This window comes from Solanum tuberosum, unplaced genomic scaffold (assembly GCF_000226075.1).
Source record: "Solanum tuberosum cultivar DM 1-3 516 R44 unplaced genomic scaffold, SolTub_3.0 scf00098, whole genome shotgun sequence".
NCBI lineage: Eukaryota > Viridiplantae > Streptophyta > Magnoliopsida > Solanales > Solanaceae > Solanum > Solanum tuberosum.
The window spans coordinates 996,799-1,017,450 of NW_006239026.1; the positions used below are offsets into that span (position 1 = coordinate 996,799).

Sequence of the window (20,652 nt, forward strand, 5' to 3'; positions counted from 1 at the left end):
CACAATCCTACCAAATAAAAAATACATCAATATTAGTTTAGTGAATATAAAATAAATTGGAAGCATTATAGAATGCACTTCATAAAAATAATGTTTGTAAGAGTAATAAAAATAGTGCTTCCTAGACAATGCAAAGTCATAAAATAAATATTATCTCTTTAAACAAAGTTGATAGGAAATATGTAACTAAATACTAATAACTTACACATAAAATATAAATGTTCACTTATTAAGGCCATAAAATAAATTTATTAATGTGATTGAAATTTTATTACTCCATGGGCTCTTCAAGATTTTATTACTCCTGAGGTGTGAGTTAAAGTGACTATATGTTGGTGAGAATAATAAATTTTATGTCGGTGAGAATAATAAATTTTAAAAAGTAATGATGTGATTATAAATTTTATTTACATATGAAACAAATGGTTAGTAGATATAAATGTGGGTAGTTTTAACAAAATATAAAACTCATGGATCAATTGTTGTATTAAAATATCTCAAATCATGATATGAAATCACATGGTGATTTCATATCATGGTTTTTTGGAGAATTGATATCACCTCTCATGATATGGAATCATGAGATGAAATCAGCGTAAAAATCACATGTCCAAACGCTGATTTCATCTCACGATATCATATCGTGATATGATATCGCATGGCCAAACGCCTACTAAATATATTATTGTTGTTATGATTTTGATGAAACAACGTATCATCTAAGATTTCTTTTTTTAAAATGAAAAATACTTACTACTATTTTATAATAATCCTTATTGAGCATCTTGAGATTTAGTTTTTTTTTATTAAAAATAAAAAAATACTAGCTTGACATTTAAGACTTGTGATTAAAAATGTTAGGATATTTATTATTTACCATGATCCTTTATAAACATCTTGATACCCAAAACTTTTGAATAAAAATAAAATGGTACTTATTATTTTACTATGATTTACCGTTCTTATTAAATATTTTGATATTTAAAATTTCTAATTAAAAATAAAAAGATATTTATTATTTCACGATTCTTATCAAGTATCTTCATATTTAAAACTTTTAATTAAAAAAATAATATAAAAAATATTTATTACTTCACCACGACTCTTAACGTGGGAAAGGTGAGGGGGATTTGGATAAAGTAAAACTTAGAAGAGAAAGGCATTTGACGATTTCTTAGGAGGGACACCTTGTATTTTATTTTTATTTGTTTTTTTTAGAAAGTCAGTTATTTTTAAAAAAAATCAGTTTTTTTTAATTTGATTTTTTTTAAAAAAAAAAACCAGTTTTTCTTTTCTCATATATTTTACAGGAAATTGAGTGAAAGTGGATTTCTTGGGATTCTTTTTTTTTTTTTCAAACGGCGGGTTTAGCGGTTGAAAGTCTCGTGGTGTCATGGGATAATTTTGATAATATTTATTATTTATTCAAACAGAAAAGGTCAAAATATACCGCTAATATTTTGTAATTTATTTATATATATGTATATATATAGGGAAGAATGTGTATGCTATTTTATTCGTACCTGAGAGATTTTTGATAGATTCTCGATTCAAATTAAAAATATTAAAATTAATTTTTAAAAAAGAAATAAAGTAATGAATTAACCATAAAAACTTTGTTTTCACCTTTTATCATATTAATTTATCACTTAACATCTTTGTTTGGATGGTTGTTAAGTATTATTTCATAATATATTGTATTGTATTGTTTTATTTTAATGAATATAGTGTTTGGAGAGATTGTATCGTTCGTCATTATATAATATCGCACATCCATAATTTGAATGCTATAAGAAAAGTAGGATACGAGGTAGAGCTAGCTACTACGAAAAGGTAAAAATAAAAGACGAATAATTATTAAATAATAATAAAACAAAATGAAGAAAATATTAAAGTAACGACGCGATTACACCAAATTGATTAAATGGGTATTTTCAGTGTTACCTAACGATGTATTTAAATCATACGATACAATAAAATTTAAGTGACAATCAAAACAAATATTGTATTTAAACTAACAATACAATATAATACATCTAGTAACAACCATCCAAACAAGATGTAAATTAAAATTAATTTATGTAAGACCCTTGAATGTGTATATGAAAGTTTTAGGTTGTGGTTTATAGAAAAATAGAGTTGAAAATTTAAAAATAGAACATAAAAATATAGGAAAATAAAGCATGAAGAGAAGTTTCATAGAAGAGAATAACAATGGAGAAATGAAGGGTTTAGTTGAAAATTCTTTGCTTAATTATATTATGTTTTAGACTCAATGTTTGTCTCAATTGGCTAGCAAATACATTTGCTTAATTTCAATGTTTTATTATTTCTTATTTTGATTTTCTATTCGATGTATAGTCTCTGTATTGAAGTCCAACAAAATCTAAAGTCGCGCATTGCAAAGCCTAATTCTCTAGATATCTCCTTCAACAAATTTTTTTTTCATTTTCAAGACTCGAACCTGAAACTTCTGATTAAGGATGGAAGGATCTCGATCATAATCTGTCACAATTAACGACCTATGTTGACATTGTTTTTTTTTTCTTTTCTTACAAGGGCTTTTATAACTACTTTCATATATCTTCTTTGGTCAAATTGACCACATTTTTTTTTATGTTTCATTGACCCACAAATAAATTGGCCTATGGTTGTTTTTATCAGCCTTTTGGAAGCTTCATGTGACATAGTTATGAAGTTCCCCACACACATTAAAAAAAAAAGAGGCCAACGACATAATCATAAAGAGCTTAAGCTAAATGCAACGTCGATATAAAAAATATTTAGCGTATAATAAGGGGTTAAAAAGTTCAGATCGATAATATTTTTAAAAATTTATAAATTAACACAGACGAAAATTTGAGATAATTTTAAATTTTTATTTCATTGCTTCAGAACTTCAAAAATGGTGTCATGAATTGATTTTATATAGGCTATGAGTATCATTTAATAGATCATCACGGATGTAACTATATAGTTTATGTTCTAGATTCAAAGTTTGTCTCAATTGACTGCATCAAATATTACCCAAATTTATTTTCTTTGTTGCAAATTTGACCTCTTAAGTGTGAATGACTTTGATATATATTTTTATATTTCATAGATCCTAGAAGTAATTAAATTAATTAATCAATGATTTGGACTAATTATGAACCATAGGAAGCTTCATGTCACATTATTTGAATTATGTACAAATATAGGGATCTAATTACCTTGTAGCTTACACTATCCTTTTAAACATTTTTTAGTTCCTCTTTTGACCCTTATTCCACCTGTCTTAAAAAACATTATCATCATAAGTTTTGTGTTCGATGCTTTCTTGAATCCTAATTAGTTAGGATTACAATAGAAATTGACGAAGACTAGGCGAAAAAAAAGATAATTATTTTGATTTTAATGTGTTTAACATAAGTTGTACTTTTGCCACTAATAAAAGCATGTTGAATTTTAAATTAAGATGGATTAAAAGAAAAGGTCACAAGTTTATTACAAATTAGTTGCAATAAAGACAAATTGGATTGATATCTTTAGCTCATAATGTACTTTTAGGATAAGAAGAAACAATTATTCAATATTTTTTCCTCTTTATTAGAACCAAAATATACAAGATGAGTTTGCTTCTTCATATCAACTTGGTAGGTTTTGTCCATAAATAACAATTGAGTACTATTATTATTAATATTTAATATAAACTTTGATCCATCCACTTCCTATTTATAAATACCTTCTTTTTATTTTTCTTTTTAAAGACAAACATACTTTGTTTGTAGTGAGGTAGTAAACCACTTTTTGATCCTTAATTATTAGGGTTTCGAGTTTGAACTCTGAAAATACTGAGTTATTTTTGATATATAGTAAGTATTTTTTTCTCTTAAGTAGAATTTTCTGACGTGCATTTATTATAATCGAGATTAAAAAGCATATATCGGTTATTGTGTGATTTTTTTTTTTATAAAAAAAAACATGCTTTATATTGAAGATAAGAGGCAAAGAACTAGTGTACTTTTTATCCCATTCTAATTGTAATTTAAAATGATCTCATGATCAGTGGGTATCATGATCTCCATTATGAGATAATTAAGTAGTTGTAGCTTTGAGACATGAATGGAGATTCTTAAAGAATTAATTAAGAAATAGTGTGTATAGTACGTATGCAGATCTTATCCTATCTCGTGAAAATAAGAAATAAAAATTCGAATAAAGCCCTTAATTATATTGATTATGATTGTTTTTTCGCAAGATGAAAAGAAAATGGATCTTAACATTTTCAATCCATCGTCCAAAAAATTCACTTGCCTCACTGATATACATTTAGAATATACACTAAATATATACAAATTCTACATAGTGATTATATATTAGATAAAATTTCTTTTTTAAAAAAAATATTTTTTATTATAGACTTTGTTGGATTTTTTTTTATTTTTTATTTACTATCTGGTGTTCAATGTTAATATTGGAGTTCAACTTTATCAGATTGTTATGTGTAGTAAATCTCTCAAAAGATAATCACAATTCACAAACACATGTTTTTTGGGTCATTTGTAGAAGGAAATAAGGAAATAAAGGTTGGAGATGCTTGCAATAATTAAATTATATAACAATTTGGGGTTAGAGTTTGTTAAAACAACTTACTAACTATAGTAGGCCAACCTAAAAATTATTTTCAATTAATCAAAAAATTTCATTATACTATCGATATCTATGTATATAACTTTAATCCTTCCATTTATTAATTAATTTTCCTTTCTAAGCAATTGATGAGTCACTAAGGAATCGTTTGATAGTTGATTAGAATTATACCAATATAAATTATGTACATTCTATCCTGCATAAGATGATACACTAATTTCTTGGCAAACCAAAGGAAAGATAATTATTTTATTTTTGTCATCACATTGCTTTATCGATTTTTATGCCTTTATACACAAGCTAGTCTTTTGTTTGCTTGGCATACACGTAAATGGTTGACCGTAAGACTTTAAATTTATAATTTTTTTCATATCAAATTAGTTATCTTATTTTTCTTTTATACGCTTTTTAAGAAAATACTCTCTCCGTTTTGATTTATTTGTCAAATTTTAACTTGACACATCTATTAAGTAAACAAGTCCCAACTCCCAAACATATTTACTCATTACATTTTTCAAAGATATTAACTCATTGTTAATAAATTGAGAGTATGATAAAAAAAAAAATTGTCCTTCTTAAATTTGTGTAAAATGAAAAGTAAAAATAGAAATTAAATTAAGAAATATTTGATAAGTAAATCGAAACGGGGGAGTAAATAGTATCATAATCATATATATATATACACAAAATAAAGGTCAAATTTAGATATTTTTATGAATTAAGAAAATGCATCGTTCTATCATCGCTTGATCACCTAATTTGTTTATTAATTAAGATTATTTAATAGCATTAGAAAATTAAGTAAAGTTAGTTATGTTAGGTGAACCCTCTTTCATGCATGGAGAAAATAAAAGAAAAAAATAAGAAGAAAAAGAAGGCGGATGGGGGAGTTAAATACTCTTTTCGTTTCAGTTTATGTGAAATAGTTTGAATCGACAAAAAAAAATCATAGTCTAAAATATGTTATAGCATTTATATGATTATAAAACTTTTAAAATTTATAGCCTTAAATATGTCGTAACATTTGTGTGGTTATAAAAGTTATTCATTAATTAAGGATAAAATGTAAAGTTAATTATTTTTTAAATATAAAAGCGATATTCTTTTGTAACGATTTAAAACATAAAATATGTCATATAAATTAAAACAAGCGAATTGACTTTCAACTATTGATAAGACAATCATACTTTCTTCGCCTAAACTAGAACTTAATCTAGTGGCTCAATGTAAAGGACATCCCGATGCACAAAACATTTCACGTTAGCTGGATTTAGGAAGAATTTCTTAAGGTGTGATGTAGTCAACATATCATATACAAACATTAATAATTTCTTTCGGAGCTTGAACTCGTGACCTATAAATTATAGGTATATGACTTTTGTATTGGTCCAAGCTAGGCTTCCCATTCTAGTAGACTTGGTCTTCTTATAGACTCATTTATTAGGTTTATTTACATAGTCAATATACCACAAATTCAATACAATATATCTTTTTGATAGTTCATTGATCCTAGAATAAATTAGTATATAGTTTAGACCAAGTATAATTAAGTCATTCGAAGTTTCGTGTGACCTATATCATCAAAAATTATGATGTAGCAGATCGATCACTACAAATAAAAAAAAAAAGAGTAGGTTTCAAGAAATTGAATGTTGATTCATCAACTTAATTTTAAATTAACTCCTTTAATTTTTGTTTCCTTTTTTCCTTCCAAAGACAAACTTGCTTTGTTTTTAAGATAGAGACTAGAACTTTTGTACTTTTTATCCTTTTCTTTTTTAAAAAATAATATCATGAGTGGGAATCATGATATTCACTATATATATATATATATATTGTAGCTTTTAAATAGGCATGGAGAATTCCATGAGTGCTACAAGAAATGTCAATGAACTTACAGATAAATTGATACAAAATTGACAAAGTGAGTTTTCAAACTAACAAATTAAGCATTTTGCATATAACATATTGAAACAAATGACAAAATTAAAGTCATTTTGCATATAACATTTTGTATATCATTTTGTATACAAAAGCATTTTGCATATAACATTTTGTATATCAGATGCAAAGAACATTTTCAGCAAAATTGGAAAAATCATGTTTTATTCAGGTATATATTATAGACATCAGTTGTATCTAAACTACCTTCCTATTATTCTTTTTTATTTTGTCTTACTTTATATTTTAGCGCTATTTAAAAAAGATAATTTTTTTCTCTTTTTGTCAACTCTTTAATTTTAATTTTACATGTGATAGATAAGAAAATCATATAAAATTAAAAAAACAATTTAATACATTTTATATATCTTTAGTAAAAATCATAAAATATTATTTTATTTTATTTTTTAAATCAAAAAATGCAAAAATGAGACATGCATTTAGTAAGACAGAAATTTGTAATTTAAGAAAAATAAAAGTTGTTTGGAGTTTGGAGAATGACAGGTGGGACGAACGATATCCTCAACTAAGTCCACGAAAATAGGTCACGCAATGCACAAATTCAGATTAGTTAAGTTACAATATAGATATTAAATGTGAAATGAAATCAGAGTTTCACCAAAAAAATTCAAATTATGTAGAAGTAGTTATTCAAAGAAGCCGAAGAAAGTTCAACATCTACTATATATATCTAAAAAAATAATTTTAATTATACATAAACGTGATGACTTTCTATTGAACGAGGTTCAAATGAATCCCCTCAGCTCTATCTGACTTGGATCTTGGGACATAAGGCGGGAAACCATATGTAGTGTGCATGTAGGGTAAGCTTACGAAATTTCTATTATTTTAGGAGTGAATTACTTGAATTTGCACTAGTTTTTAATAGGCATAATACATATATATGCTCTTAACTTGGCTTCAGTGAACAACTATGCCCTCTAAATTTGAATGTGTACAAGTAAACACTTAAACTTGTATAAACTTGAACAAGTAGACACACGTGTCCTACATGACATAATACACTCAAGACGCCACATATGACACAAAATTGCCATGTAGGGTGTCATGTAGGACGAATGTGTCTATCAGTTCAATTTTATATAAGTTAAAGTGTCTATTTGTGCACACCCAAAGTTAAAAATCATAGTTACTTACTGACGTCAAGTTAAATGTCATGTTTATGTATTATGCCTTTTTAATATTACGAAACTTACGAGATTTTGACTTCAAATACATATATCTAGCACATCAAAATATAAATATCACGAGTACATGAGATCAAAATTAGGTGTAATTTATTCTAGATACATCATACATTGTATTCAAGTGGATTTGCATGTATTTGACTCTCTCTACTCTCGTCTCTGCTCGCCTCTCTCCCTATATTTGGTCTAAGATACATGTATTTAGTTCGAGTTTTGGCTAAAAATATCCTTAAATTATATCCCCAACTTAAATTACATCCTTAAATTATCAATCTTCGCAAAAAAATCCTCCAAATATTTAAAACTTAACAACTTTCATCCTTCTATTAAAATTTGTCAAAAAATTAGCAAATTTCACACAAAAATATATGCAATTCATTCTATTCTCATCAAAAAAAATTATATGATATTATTACCGGTTGGAAAATGCATCCAAAACAAATAAAAAATTTTGAGACTCATGTTTGCTATTAAAAAAACAATGTTAGGACGGTGTGAGTTTACGAGGAGACATGATCTGCTCTTCTCCTTTACCAATTGAATGGAGTTGGAGATTAATTTCACACCATCTTTACCTTGCAAAGCTAAAATATCTGTTAAATCAATAATTTTTTGGGGCAAATTGATAATTGAGGTGATCAAGATTTGGCTAATTTTGATCGCTAGTATTCAAGTTTCGTTTTTCATTATTAGAAGTAAAAGTCTCCGATCGACAACACTTTTTGCAGATTCATTGAAAAGAAAATATTTTCATTAATAATTCTTTGATATCAAATCAAATGAAAAGTAAATAAAAATAAAATTGCTAATTAAAAGGAAGACAATGCAAAACGGTTATTGCTAAAAAAAATTATAATATTATTTTAGATGTATGTAGAATGAACATAATTGGTTTATTGGGGCAATTTAGGGAGATTTGTTGAGAGTAGTGTGAACCGTACATGTTTTTGTGAATAATTTGTTAATTTTTGACAAATTTTAAATAGGCATAATACATAAATTGGACCCTAAGCTTGACTTCAAATTTTAAGTATGACCTCTAACTTTCATAGTGCACAAGTAGGCACTTTAACTATCCAATTCTTAAACAAAAAAACACGCGAATCCAACAGCCAAATTGTGTGATATACACACGCTCCTACGTGGCTTATTGAGCCACTCAGTGGCTGCCACGTAATTAAAAAATTACACGTATTTTATAATTAAAAAAAAGAAGAAATTAAAATACAAAAGGGTAGGGTCGTATTTTCTTTTCCCAATTTGCCCGATTTTCACTCAACATCAGCGGAGCCCTAGCCCTAATTTCTTTGCAAATCAAAGTAAAATTGTGAAGATTTGTGGTCAAAGTTCTTATCTTTTGGATGTTTATGTGTTGTTCTTCCTCAATTTAGTCTGGTTACAAAAAAAATTAGAAGTCATTACATAAAAAACGATCAGAAATTGTGCACAAAAAGAGAAAAAAAGCTTGAGTACTAGAATTAGGAAGAAGAATAAGAAAAATGGGATTTTGATTTGAAAAAAATAAAGATATATTTAAAAGGGATTCATTAAGGGTAAAATTGTCATTTCCGTTTTTTTTTTAATGTTGTGGGCCTCGAAAAATACCCCTGACCCGCCTGAATTGCGTCTCAATCACGCGTTATGCCAGGTTGGATTAACGTGTTTTTTGTTTAAGAATTGAATAGTTGAAGTGCCTACTTGTGCACTTTGAAAGTTAGAGGTCATACTTAAAATTCGAAGCCAAGTTTAGGATCCAATTTATGTATTATGCCTTTTAAATAATTGAAGGACGTTTTCTGTTAAGAAAAATAATTTAAGAATGTAGTTTAAGTTATGTTATCTATTTTGTTCATTCACATGTATGTGATGTGAAAATGTTACTCCGTCTCTCTCCCTATTTTAATGTAATTTAATAGTAAAAATACATGTATTCGAATGTATCTTATATGAAATTATTAATCGAGTAGTCCGGAAACAAATGATAAAAAATTAGAAACACTTCAGTGAGTCGGACGAAATCCACAGGTAAAATCCATGGTTATTGCTCATCATTTTTTTCCCATTACTCGAACTCTCTTCTACTTCTCCAGGTTCTACAAATTCTCTACAAAAATCTCAAATAATTTCACATTTTTGTTTGATTTGATAGCCATTTTTTTTGTAAACTATGTAAATAAACATCGAATTCGTATTTTTTTTCGCTTTTCCTTGTATATATTCGATAATTAATGACTTTTTTTCTGGGTTTTTGATTTTCAGGAGAAGAATTTCATCAAAGTGCAGAAATTCACAAATGGGTTCAGAAAATTTGAGTCTAATTGATTCAAGAAAGCGTGCAAATTTTCGGCTTTGTAACGTTTCAGGGTATTATTGCACTCTCACCTGTGTTTTTTGATTCTTAATTTGTTTCATTTATATTGTTACTGAGATGGGTAAATACGATTAGTGGCGGAATCATGATTTTCATAATATAAAGAAGTAAGCATACAAAGAAGTAGTTTTGAGCTTATGTATATGTATATATTTGCAAAATGTTATTTTTTGGGGTTCGAGTCTCCCTAGATCCGTTTGTGAATGTGATGAGATAGATAGGGGTAATAGACACTAGACACTGCTAATATAGACTCGATTGTTGGAGTTTCATTTTGAAGTACATTTATCATCGTGTATAGTGAATTTATATTTTAAAAATCTAGTCTTTTGGTGTAGAAATTATCATCCTTTATGTTTTGTGCATCTCTTTTTATATGTAGTAGTCTTTTTTTTTTGGTAACCGTGGTGTCCAGGCTGGTTTGCGCGCACCTCGACTAGTGTTTTGTCTTTATTGGGATTTGAACTTGTGACTTCATGGTGCTTACCCCACTTTCATGGACCACTAGGCCACACGGGATGCTTTTATATGTAGTAGTTGAGAGTAAAAAGTTAGTTTTTCTTTTCGTTAGGATTTCTTGAAGCATTTTAAAAATATTTTCGATTTAAAAAGCTCTGGTTTATAGTAGTTTCATCCTTTAAGGAATATATGAATGTGCTATTCTTTTTGGAATGGAATAATAAGGAATAGTGCCAAACAAAGTGGAACGGAGGAAGAAGTAAGGTAGGATAACTGAGATAGCATTTTGGTACTCTCATGGATTACTATGATACCAAACTGATTGGTAGTTTACTTACTATCCAATTGCCTTTTCCTTATGAGAAATGAGCTGCTGATTGAAGATCAAATCATGTTTTTAGTGTTTATTATTGTGGGTTTTGTACATTTATTTGCATGTGAAACTATTAGTTTCTCATCTTGTGCATGTAATGCTGGGTCAGTTATAAGATGGATCTGCTGGAAATTCATGCCAAGGACCCGAAGTTTCATGTCTTGTTTATTCCTGGAAATCCAGGTTGTTATAGTTTGTATTTTGTAAGCCAGTGAATCTATGTTTCTTTACGTGTTAGTGAAGTGATTACGGTAACTAAACTATGTTGATACTGCTGCAGGTGTTATCTCGTTTTATCTTGATTTTCTGGAATCACTCTATGTTCTGCTGGATGGAACTGCATCTGTGACAGGCAAGATACAGTTTCACCTCTACTAGACTATTAACATCTTGAATAGCGAGATTCCTGATCAGCTAGAAATACTCATTTGTGGTTTTAAAATCTGAACTTATGTACTAATTGCTTCCATTTTCTTTTTGTTTCTTTCAGCAATCTCGCACATTGCCCAAACAGAAAAGGTAATGCCTTTAGGCCAACATTAATTTGAATAATGGTGGCTGGTTCATCAACCTCCCTACTCAGCTTAAGTTTGCTTCTATTTGTCTAAGATCACCCTCATTTTCTTCAGTTCCATGTTCTTAATGAAGTAAGCATTATTTCAAGACATAAAAACATTTTGACTATCGCAATAACCTTTAAACTGCAAACACCATGTATTTGTTGCTTACCTCTATGATTTGTCATCCCCTTCATTGCCTCGTACCTGTCTTCACCACCTCCTTATTCTTTTGAGTACCATGTTACAATGGCTACTTTTCTGAGTCAAACGGGTGCAATATGGGAATGAGAGCTTCACTTGGATTCACCAAAATTCTTCACAAATTAGCAAAAAGTTGCACCTACCCTTACCGCATAGTTCCATAACCCTTTAATCAGATACATACCAGGAACAATTGTACGCGCATTCACAACCTACTGGTTACTGAAAATTTGCTGGAGTTTATGAAGCTCCTTTAGCAAAGGGGAGTTAGGAGGATCATATGCAGATAGTCCACCCATAAGGTTTTAAAAATTGAGTTTGACGCTTTGAAGTTGTAAAAAGTATGAAAAGAAACTTGGTTAAATATATTTTTGCATCGTGTAACTTTTGTCTCAAAATTTACATTGTTCAATTCCTACTATAACTATTTCTCTTAACTCTTTATTCCTAAGCTTTATTCCTGCTTCTTGGGATAAAAATTCATAGGACAACAGGTTGAGATTCCTAGTCTTTGCCAAGTATTTATATTTCATAATAGACAGTTTCTTTTGCAGGAGAAAAAAGTAGGAATAGTTACAAAACCTAAAAAGTACCCTAATTAATATGTATAAGTAGTCAATTCAAGAATATTTGAACTAAAAGACTGGAGACCAGTGAGACATGTCTATCATGTATATATACACTCTCGTGTCTTTCAGATATGTGTGCATCAACTGTTCTTCTATCCATGACAAGGGATCATCATATGAAATAGAACCTCTTCTTAAGTACAAGCATGAGGAGACTAACATGGTATGGAAATAGTTGCACCAGCTTACAACTTCTGAACTCCATTAGCATTCAATATGAATCTATGTGAAACTAAAAGACTGTCTATCAAAAAGGATGCAGTGAGCTAAGTCATAATGAAGCTTTGGTATTGTTGTGCAAGTTAGGTTGCACACATCATTCTATTGGAACATGTGATATCCATTTGATAAAATGGAGTCTCAGTTTTGAGTTGCCGTAAGGGCCTCTGGCATTTGTTCTTCCTTTCTGTTATCTTTACTCCTTGTAACCCTTGAATTTAGTTCACAATTTGATTGAACTGAAATTTGTCATAGACTGACTCGATAGTCTTTAAAGATGAATATTTATTGGTGTATGTTAATATCTTGTTTTACACTTTCAGCTGGCACTAATACCCCAACAACTGCATGGCTAACATAGTTGCATGATTTGTTCCAATTGCTAGAATTGGGAGCGCGGAAGGTTGTTCTCACTGCAAGAACAAACAGATCACAAGGTAATTTTCTTACCTCATTTTAGATTATTTTTTTAAAAAAGAAATCCTTTCTTTTTCGGGGAGGGGGTGTGGCTGATGGGATGGTCAAAAGCATATCATTAGCAATTCTTTTATGGGTAGGGTACCAATAGCACTAATATTTCCTCATTAGTGCTATATCTATGTTAATGGAAAGTTGAAATTACCATTCATTTTGTGGCTGAAGGATGTAGTCAAGAGCGGTTTTTACTCATACTCATTATTGGATTAGCTTCATCTATCTTTCTCAGAAATATTCTTTTTTTTCCTTTGAATATGGAAGTTCAACGTCTATATCGATGTTTGAGGGCATGGGGCAATGCGTAATCCACTGGGCATAAGTCCCTTCAGTTTCAATTTTACATTTCAATAATTAATATTGTAGTAGGAATAGGATTTGTGCAATTTCAAACAAGGAATAGGAATAGGATTTGTATATAGTATCCTACTTTGGAATTCGAAGTAGCTTGCTCTTGCTTTAGCACTAACAAAGTCATCTATCAGATGTCTAGTCTTTGGGGTTGCCATAGTTATAGAACCAGATTAACTACCCATATTACCACTTCCGGATGCAACAACTTGTACTTCTTCCAAAGTCACATTCCACATGAATTTAAAATTTGAACATGTAGTTGATGCTTTCTTGCATTCTTCAACCAGAAAAAAGCAGAAAATAGAAGGTGAATCAATATCAAAGAAAGTAACATGCCTAAGGCACAGAAAAATGAAAATCCAAAAACTAATGTGACAGAAAAAGGAAAGGGTAAAGCAAGATGATCATGCCAAAGTCGCTAGGACTAGTCTGAGGATGATTTCTTCAGGTTCAGGGTCGCTGATCAGCCTTGATGTTACGAGTTAGGGATCTTTTTCTTTGGTGTGGGAAGAATTTGAGTATTAACGAAGAGGGATTTAGAAAAAACAATGGGATTGTCAAAATCACCTCTAATTTTTTTAAGTTTCAATAGGCGTGAGCCTTCTTCTTGTGGTACGTCATGCGCCTCGCTTTGCAGGGGTGCTCCTAACAGAACTTACAGCCCACTATCACCCCAGTATGTCTTTTTGTATGCCCACTCCAGTTTGCGCCCCAGGACTTGCCCTAAAAGCTCCTTTCAAAACAATGGTCTATATCAATCTGCATTCTTGATTTAATTTGTTTCAAATCTTCTTTTCCAGATAAACTTCATAGAGCATGAGCTTGAGGATGTCGAAGTTCCTATAGTACTGGTAGATATTCAAATTCTCAGTTTCTGGTTGTGTTAGAAGTTTCATGTGTTGTAATATTAACCTATGCTATTGGCTGATTTTGATTTCCGTTCTTAGGTTGGTCATTCTATTGGATCATACATATCTCTAGACATTTTTAAAAGATTTCAAGGAAAGGTGATGAGAATGCCTTCTTTATATTATGTATAATCTTTTTCATTATTATGCCTCTTTTTATCAAAATCCTAATTCTCATTCTGATACTTCTATTTTGGTTTCTAGGTGGCATACTGCATTTGCTTGTATCCATTTCTAGCTGTAAACACCAAGTCTTCAACACAATCTGTTATTAAGAAGATTGCAGCGTAAATCTCTTTTTCTTTTTTCCATTTCTGTTCTCTATGTGAAGTGAGATCTTTGTACTTTCCTACCTGTCCATTTTGGGACCAGTGAGTATTTTGCTTTTTCTCTTACATCAGGTCTGTACCTTTGTTTTCAATTCTCAATGGAACAGTTGTAGATTCCATTAATATTATATTATGTACTTGGAGTAACGAGCATGTGCAATCAGATTGCTTTTAGTTCGAAATTTCAAATTCTCTTTGCAGATCGTATGACTTGATTAGCATTTCCAACGAAGTGGCTGTAGTTTTTATTTCTCGACATGTAACTTCTATTGTTCTAGTTTGTATGTCCATTTTGCTGACTGTTTGCAACTGGTTCTTGCCTCTGTTTTTCTTGTTTTAAGAAGCTCTCCGAACTTAAAGTTGTAAATTTAGAGTTTGAGCAGTTTCTAATTTATTCATATCGGATTTAATTCGTGGCATCTATCCGAAATATCCAATAAACAAATTGAGGGACACTTTTGATTTTGAGTATATTATCATTTCTTTTCCTGTTTGTGTGAGATATTTGCGTGGGCATTGTTTTCCTCATGGAATTACTGTGACAAAACTGATGTTCTTTGGTTATAACTTCTGTAGATCTCGCACCTTATCTACAGGCCTTAGTTCAATTGTAGCAATTCTGGGATTGTTACCAGTCTGGATCTCCAGGATTCTGGTGAAAAACTCTGTGGGAAAGTCCTGGTGCCCAGCTGCAGTGGAAGCTCTCTGTTCACATGTCCTCAGGGTGAGGGTCAATTTCTTACAGTTCTCTTTATCGCTGGTGGTAATCATATCTGTAGTATTAGATCAACCAGTTACTCACTTCAGTTTCGGATAAATGAATGATGAGTTCTACTTGCCAAGTTGATCTGTAAGTCAATTCTTCCCCAAAATGCCAAGTCAAAGCTCTTGCCAAAACAATTATGTAAAGCCAAACCACGTCAATTTTGACGGTAAGCAAACCACGTGACTTTTTCCCCCTTTCAAATCCATCACAATTGAAATGACATTATGTAGGCAAACATGATCAAATCCTGATTTTTACAAGAATAATTACACTTCAATTTCAGACTAGTTTGGATCAGGTATAGGAATCCTTAATCAGTATCCATTTGGGTTCATTTCATTCCTCTACCTACTAATTTCTTTTAGGACAACTTAGGGATTCTCAAGATCTCACATATGTCCTTTCGCTCTTATACTATTTCTAACCAAACTTATAAGACTCTTGTCAAATAAGTGTTCTTATAATGATTAACCTTCATTCAACTATTTGGTGTCACATATAAAGGCACTTTGCTCTTCTTTTTTTTTTTTTTTGCTTAAGTCCATATGGATTCCTAGAAATTATTGGTCTTTTGAGACTTCCCTCCATGTGTTTTTAGATTTACTTTGTCCCTTTTTAAAACTGTTGGAGTTGGTCATACTGTTGTCACACTTAAGTACCGGGAAATTGGAGGTCCACAAAAGACAGAACCAAACAATCTCATTGAACAATTTATTATTTACCTCTCCATGTGCTACTTGTACTTATTGACGAATATGTGCATTGTTATACCTCCGCATTTCTAAGTAACTCATCTTGTGTATATGTTGGGGATTAGAGTATCAAATTCCACTGTGGTCTCCCAATTATTTTATAGAACTTGTCTACAACTTTAGTAGGTATCCTCCTATCATATAATTTTCCTGTAGTCCTCTACTTAGCCATTCTATTTTTATTTTTTTTATTTTTTGATAACCGAGAAATCCGTCTGTGACCCGCCCTTTGGACCAATCACAGCCTTCTAAACTCGGTGGATAATGGGCCCGCCCCTCCTTAGCCATTCTATTTTAATTATATGTTTTACATTTTCATGTACCAATGCCTTTATCCTGAGAGCCTTAGCCTAAATATATAAATAGTATGCCTTTTGGAAACTGCAATCTCATTTAGTCTCACTCCAGTTTCATTCTTCTTGTGCTAACTAAAGTCTAAACCTGCAATTCATATATTGTCTTACTTCTACTCTTCCTAAAATCTTTATGCTCTACATTCAGCCTCTGTAATTCAAGCTTTTGATAGACTCTCCTAATAGTTTTGTCCATTAACACAGTTTTGTGTCCAAACAGTACAGACCAACCTTGTATACTATTGATTAACTCATCATAACTAGGGTAAAAAAGTACAGACTCTTGGTAGATCCATGTATAAACCCACGGTTATTTGGAAATCCTCTATATTTCATCCCACTGTTTTGGCGTCTTATGACGGTTCCTCGTAGATTACCTAGTTGCTGAAACGTTTTATGACGGCTCCTTGTAGGTTACCTAGTTACTGAAGAATTATGTAACTAGATGGCTGCAGTTTGCTCGTAGTTCTACTCGCTGTAATCTTGAGGGCAAGTGTGCAAAACGAAGTACAATATCACTAACCTATTTTTGTCTATTGGTTTCATTGCAGTTTCCATCCAGAGATAATTTTTTTATTTTGTTTATTGTGATACTGGATATTTTAAAGTCACACATCTATATTCATTCTTCGTGCGAATACTAATCATTGTTGTCCACTGCAATATGCTTTTCAGTACCATACCGTTCAGAACATGCTATACATGGCAATGACCGAATTCGAAAAGGTAAATTTATCCTTGTCACGTGATATATATTGCTCCAAGGGTATTCATTATTTGATCCAGTGCGACCTAATTTCGAGTTGGTTTTAAGTTCTACATGTTGCACAAACTCTTTAAAAATGTCAGTGGGTGCGTGTTGGATCCTCCAATAGTAGTGCATTTTTGTCGGATTTGACACGGGTGCAGCTGTATTTTTGTGGAGTCCGAGCAACCTTGTTCCAGAACATTTTTCCTGCAAAATATTCTTGTTAAAGATGATGGTGGTTATGGAAGCTATTGACTCTAATTTTTTCTATAAAGGGTGAAAAAACCATGTGATTTTTGTTGCACGACAGCTGCATGTATCATGTATATCACACTAATAGCTTGGACCACAGTCTGCGGTAGGATTCTCCCATAGAAAAACATTAATTTTCAACTGCCCCAAAACCGTGCATATTGGTAATCTTCCGTAGAAGTTTTCTCTGTCTATCCTAATTATGCATTCTTTCTCCTTCTGTATTAGCTTTCTGAGGTACCTGATTGGTCATTTATGAGGGAAAAGAAAAGTCAGATGGCATTTTTGTTTGGAGTCGACGATCACTGGGGTCCCTTAGATCTCTATGAAGAGGTAAATACTGTTTGCATGTTTATTTGATTGAGAAGATTTTTCCCTTCTATATTTGCAATGTGAAAATACAAAGATTTACTGTGTCTATGATGTCACGTTAACGTTAGATCCGGCTATGACCAGCATTCTTAAAACTTTTTATGCTTTATCATCATTTCGAATCTGCTGCACAAGCTGTGAGTCTGGCTCTTTTGAGCTCATATATAGTTGAAGGATGTAAAAATCAATTTGATGAGTTTCTAGAAGGAGATAAAATCTAGAATTTCTATTTCAATTCTACAATATGGTCGAAATTACTGCATTTGGGAAATAAGAGAAATGAGCATTATCAGTTTATTCATTGTTTTAACTTTTTATCATATAATGATCCTTCCATAACATTATGAACTTGAAATTAACGTTTATACATATACTATTAAAATTAGATGTATCTAGTTGTAAATTCCATTGGTGTTGCTGAAGAATGTAAATTCCCACAACAACCTGATTATCTTGTTGCATCCCAAGGGTACGGCTTAGTGGTCAAGGAAAGTTGGTCGAAAACCATGACGTCTTAGGTTCAGATCCTAGCGGAGGCAAAAAAACACTAGGTGATTTCTTCTTATCTACTCAATCTTGATTGATAGAGTTACCCGATACAAGTGCTGGTGGGAGGTAGCTGGTACCTGTATACTTAGTCGAGGTGCAACAAGTTGGCCCAGACACCACGGTTATATATAAAAAAAAAGGGATGTGAACTCTTGCCACGACTTGATTATCTTATTAGAAACCATAGTCATATGATCAATTTTCGAAGAACTAGGAAGTGGATTAACTCATTTGTTAGTGAAATTAGATTTTGAAAAAGTACATAAGTCAAAGTGAAGCTGTGAGTTGAAATGAAGAATGTGAGATTTACACTACTAAGTAAAGATGGACAAACAATACCAGTTTATCTTGACATGTGTGCAATTAAACAGATTTTGTCCTTGTTATGTGCTCTTTCTTTTAGAGTATATATATCCTATTTTCGATGTCCCAAATGTGATGGAGTGAATGTGTGCAGTCTAGTTGAGTTGCCTTGATATCATATCAGGCTTATTCAGGTGCCCCGTGAGGCTCGAGTTGTCTACTTGAGTTGCCTAAATATAACGTCCCACCTGTTTACATATCACTGTCAAGAAAAATGTTAACTGAAAGCTGTGTGGATACACTTGCTTGATATTGATCTAATAGCCACTTTTGTTCTTACAGATCTCCAATAAGGTACCAGGTGCTGTTCTAGCAGTAGAAAAAGAGAATTTTACTCATGCTTTTTCTTGCACAGAGGCTGGCTCATTATGGGTAGCTAAGCATGTTTCTGGCTTAATCAAGAATTATTTTTCAAAAATAGACTCCGAGTAGATGTTATTTTCTTTCTGGAAACGCCTTCAGGCAGTCAATAAAATCGAGCTAATATGTGATCGATCATTTCTGGTTCAACAAAAATTCAGATCAGTATTTCAAGAGAATATTCAATTTGGATGGAATTTATATTGTATCAGAGCTAAGTATTAAACACTTTGTTAGTTTTGGCTGTGTCTTAAACATTGTTCCTTCAAGTGGTTATTTGTGCACTTTCGTCCGTGACAACCGAGTAAGAGTCTCGAACCTTGCTTGCATCCGAGGGTTGTCTAATGGTCAATGAAGTCGATGAAAATCATGCAAGATTAGACATCAAATTTGAGCAGAAACAAAAAATGTTAGGGCTTTTTTTTTTCATCAGCTGAAGTCTTGGTAAGCAAAATATTCAAGAAATATACTATTGGTAGCTCAAAACCATCATTGTATTGTTAGGAATCGTTTGGTGTGAGGTATAAAGTATAATAATTTCAGGATTAAAAGTAGGACTATTTTATTTCAAGTTTGGTTATTTATCTCACCATTTTTGTCATAGTAATGGAATAAATTGTTCTATATGCATGGTGGAATAACTTATTGTGAGATAACTTGTTTCCAACTAATGACCCCTTAAATGTTATAAAAGAAAAGAAAAACTTACTAATCAGTGTAGGTGGAGTTGTCTTGCTTATTAGTAGTAATACTACTCTTGCGGTTATTTTGTCTTTTGAGTTTAGTTATTATTTGTAACTTATTTTTATACTTTGATTATCTCGTTATAACTTGTTATGACTATTGTTTAGGATGATATGTTCGGTTGTCTACAGTATTTTGCTGTAACTGTCTTCATTTACGTTATTTCTCTCGATTCTACTTTGAACTGTTTTTTTCTTGAGCCGAGGTCGAAAACAACCTCTCAATCTGCGTATATACTACTCTTTTGTGGGATTATACTGAGTTTGTTGTTGATGTATTATATGCATGTTCAAACACAATTTAAACTTTTTTAAATAAATAAAATATAACTTTTTTTAATGCCTAAAATACAAGTTCTATCTACATGATGTGCTTTTCTGAGCCCCCATTGCCATGATGAAACTTGTTTTCTTTTAACATGAATGGACTTGTAATTTATGGTGCAGGTGACCCCCTTTGTGTAATAATTGTTTGCAGCCAAAAATAAAAAACAGTCTGTCCTCCTATTTCTCAGAGGAAAAAAGGGTGATTTGTACCGGTCAAAAACATATTTGAATTATTATTTTTATGCGAGTTTTATATCAGTTATTGAGTTTTCTATCTAAATTATTATTATTTATGTATTAAAACGCATTTCAACTATCAATTGATGGTCAAGTAGAAAAAAAAAAAGAACAATGGATAATTGAACGGGTGATAGTTCAGGTAAAACAATTAATAGTTGAGATGAGAAAT

At 31.1% G+C, this 20,652-nt stretch overlaps 1 protein-coding gene across 2 annotated transcripts; it reads left to right on the plus strand.

Annotated features, from left to right (window-relative positions):
• The first annotated feature begins 9,741 nt into the window (after window positions 1–9,741).
• LOC102585600 (lipid droplet-associated hydrolase) lies at window positions 9,742–19,418 on the plus strand. Of its 2 annotated transcripts, none has more exons than XM_006348429.2 (13): window positions 9,742–9,806; window positions 10,041–10,145; window positions 11,094–11,167; window positions 11,265–11,336; window positions 11,475–11,503; window positions 12,980–13,030; window positions 14,222–14,272; window positions 14,369–14,428; window positions 14,534–14,616; window positions 15,235–15,382; window positions 17,205–17,255; window positions 17,758–17,862; window positions 19,096–19,418. In XM_006348429.2, exons 2-13 carry the CDS (start codon window positions 10,075–10,077, stop codon window positions 19,243–19,245), a joined length of 945 nt encoding a protein of 314 aa, XP_006348491.1. In that variant the 5' UTR covers window positions 9,742–9,806; window positions 10,041–10,074; the 3' UTR covers window positions 19,246–19,418. The 2 variants fall into 2 exon arrangements, with proteins under 2 accessions (XP_006348491.1, XP_006348490.1); XM_006348428.2 differs by having other exon boundaries at window positions 9,806–9,871.
• Window positions 19,419–20,652: the final 1,234 nt, after the last annotated feature.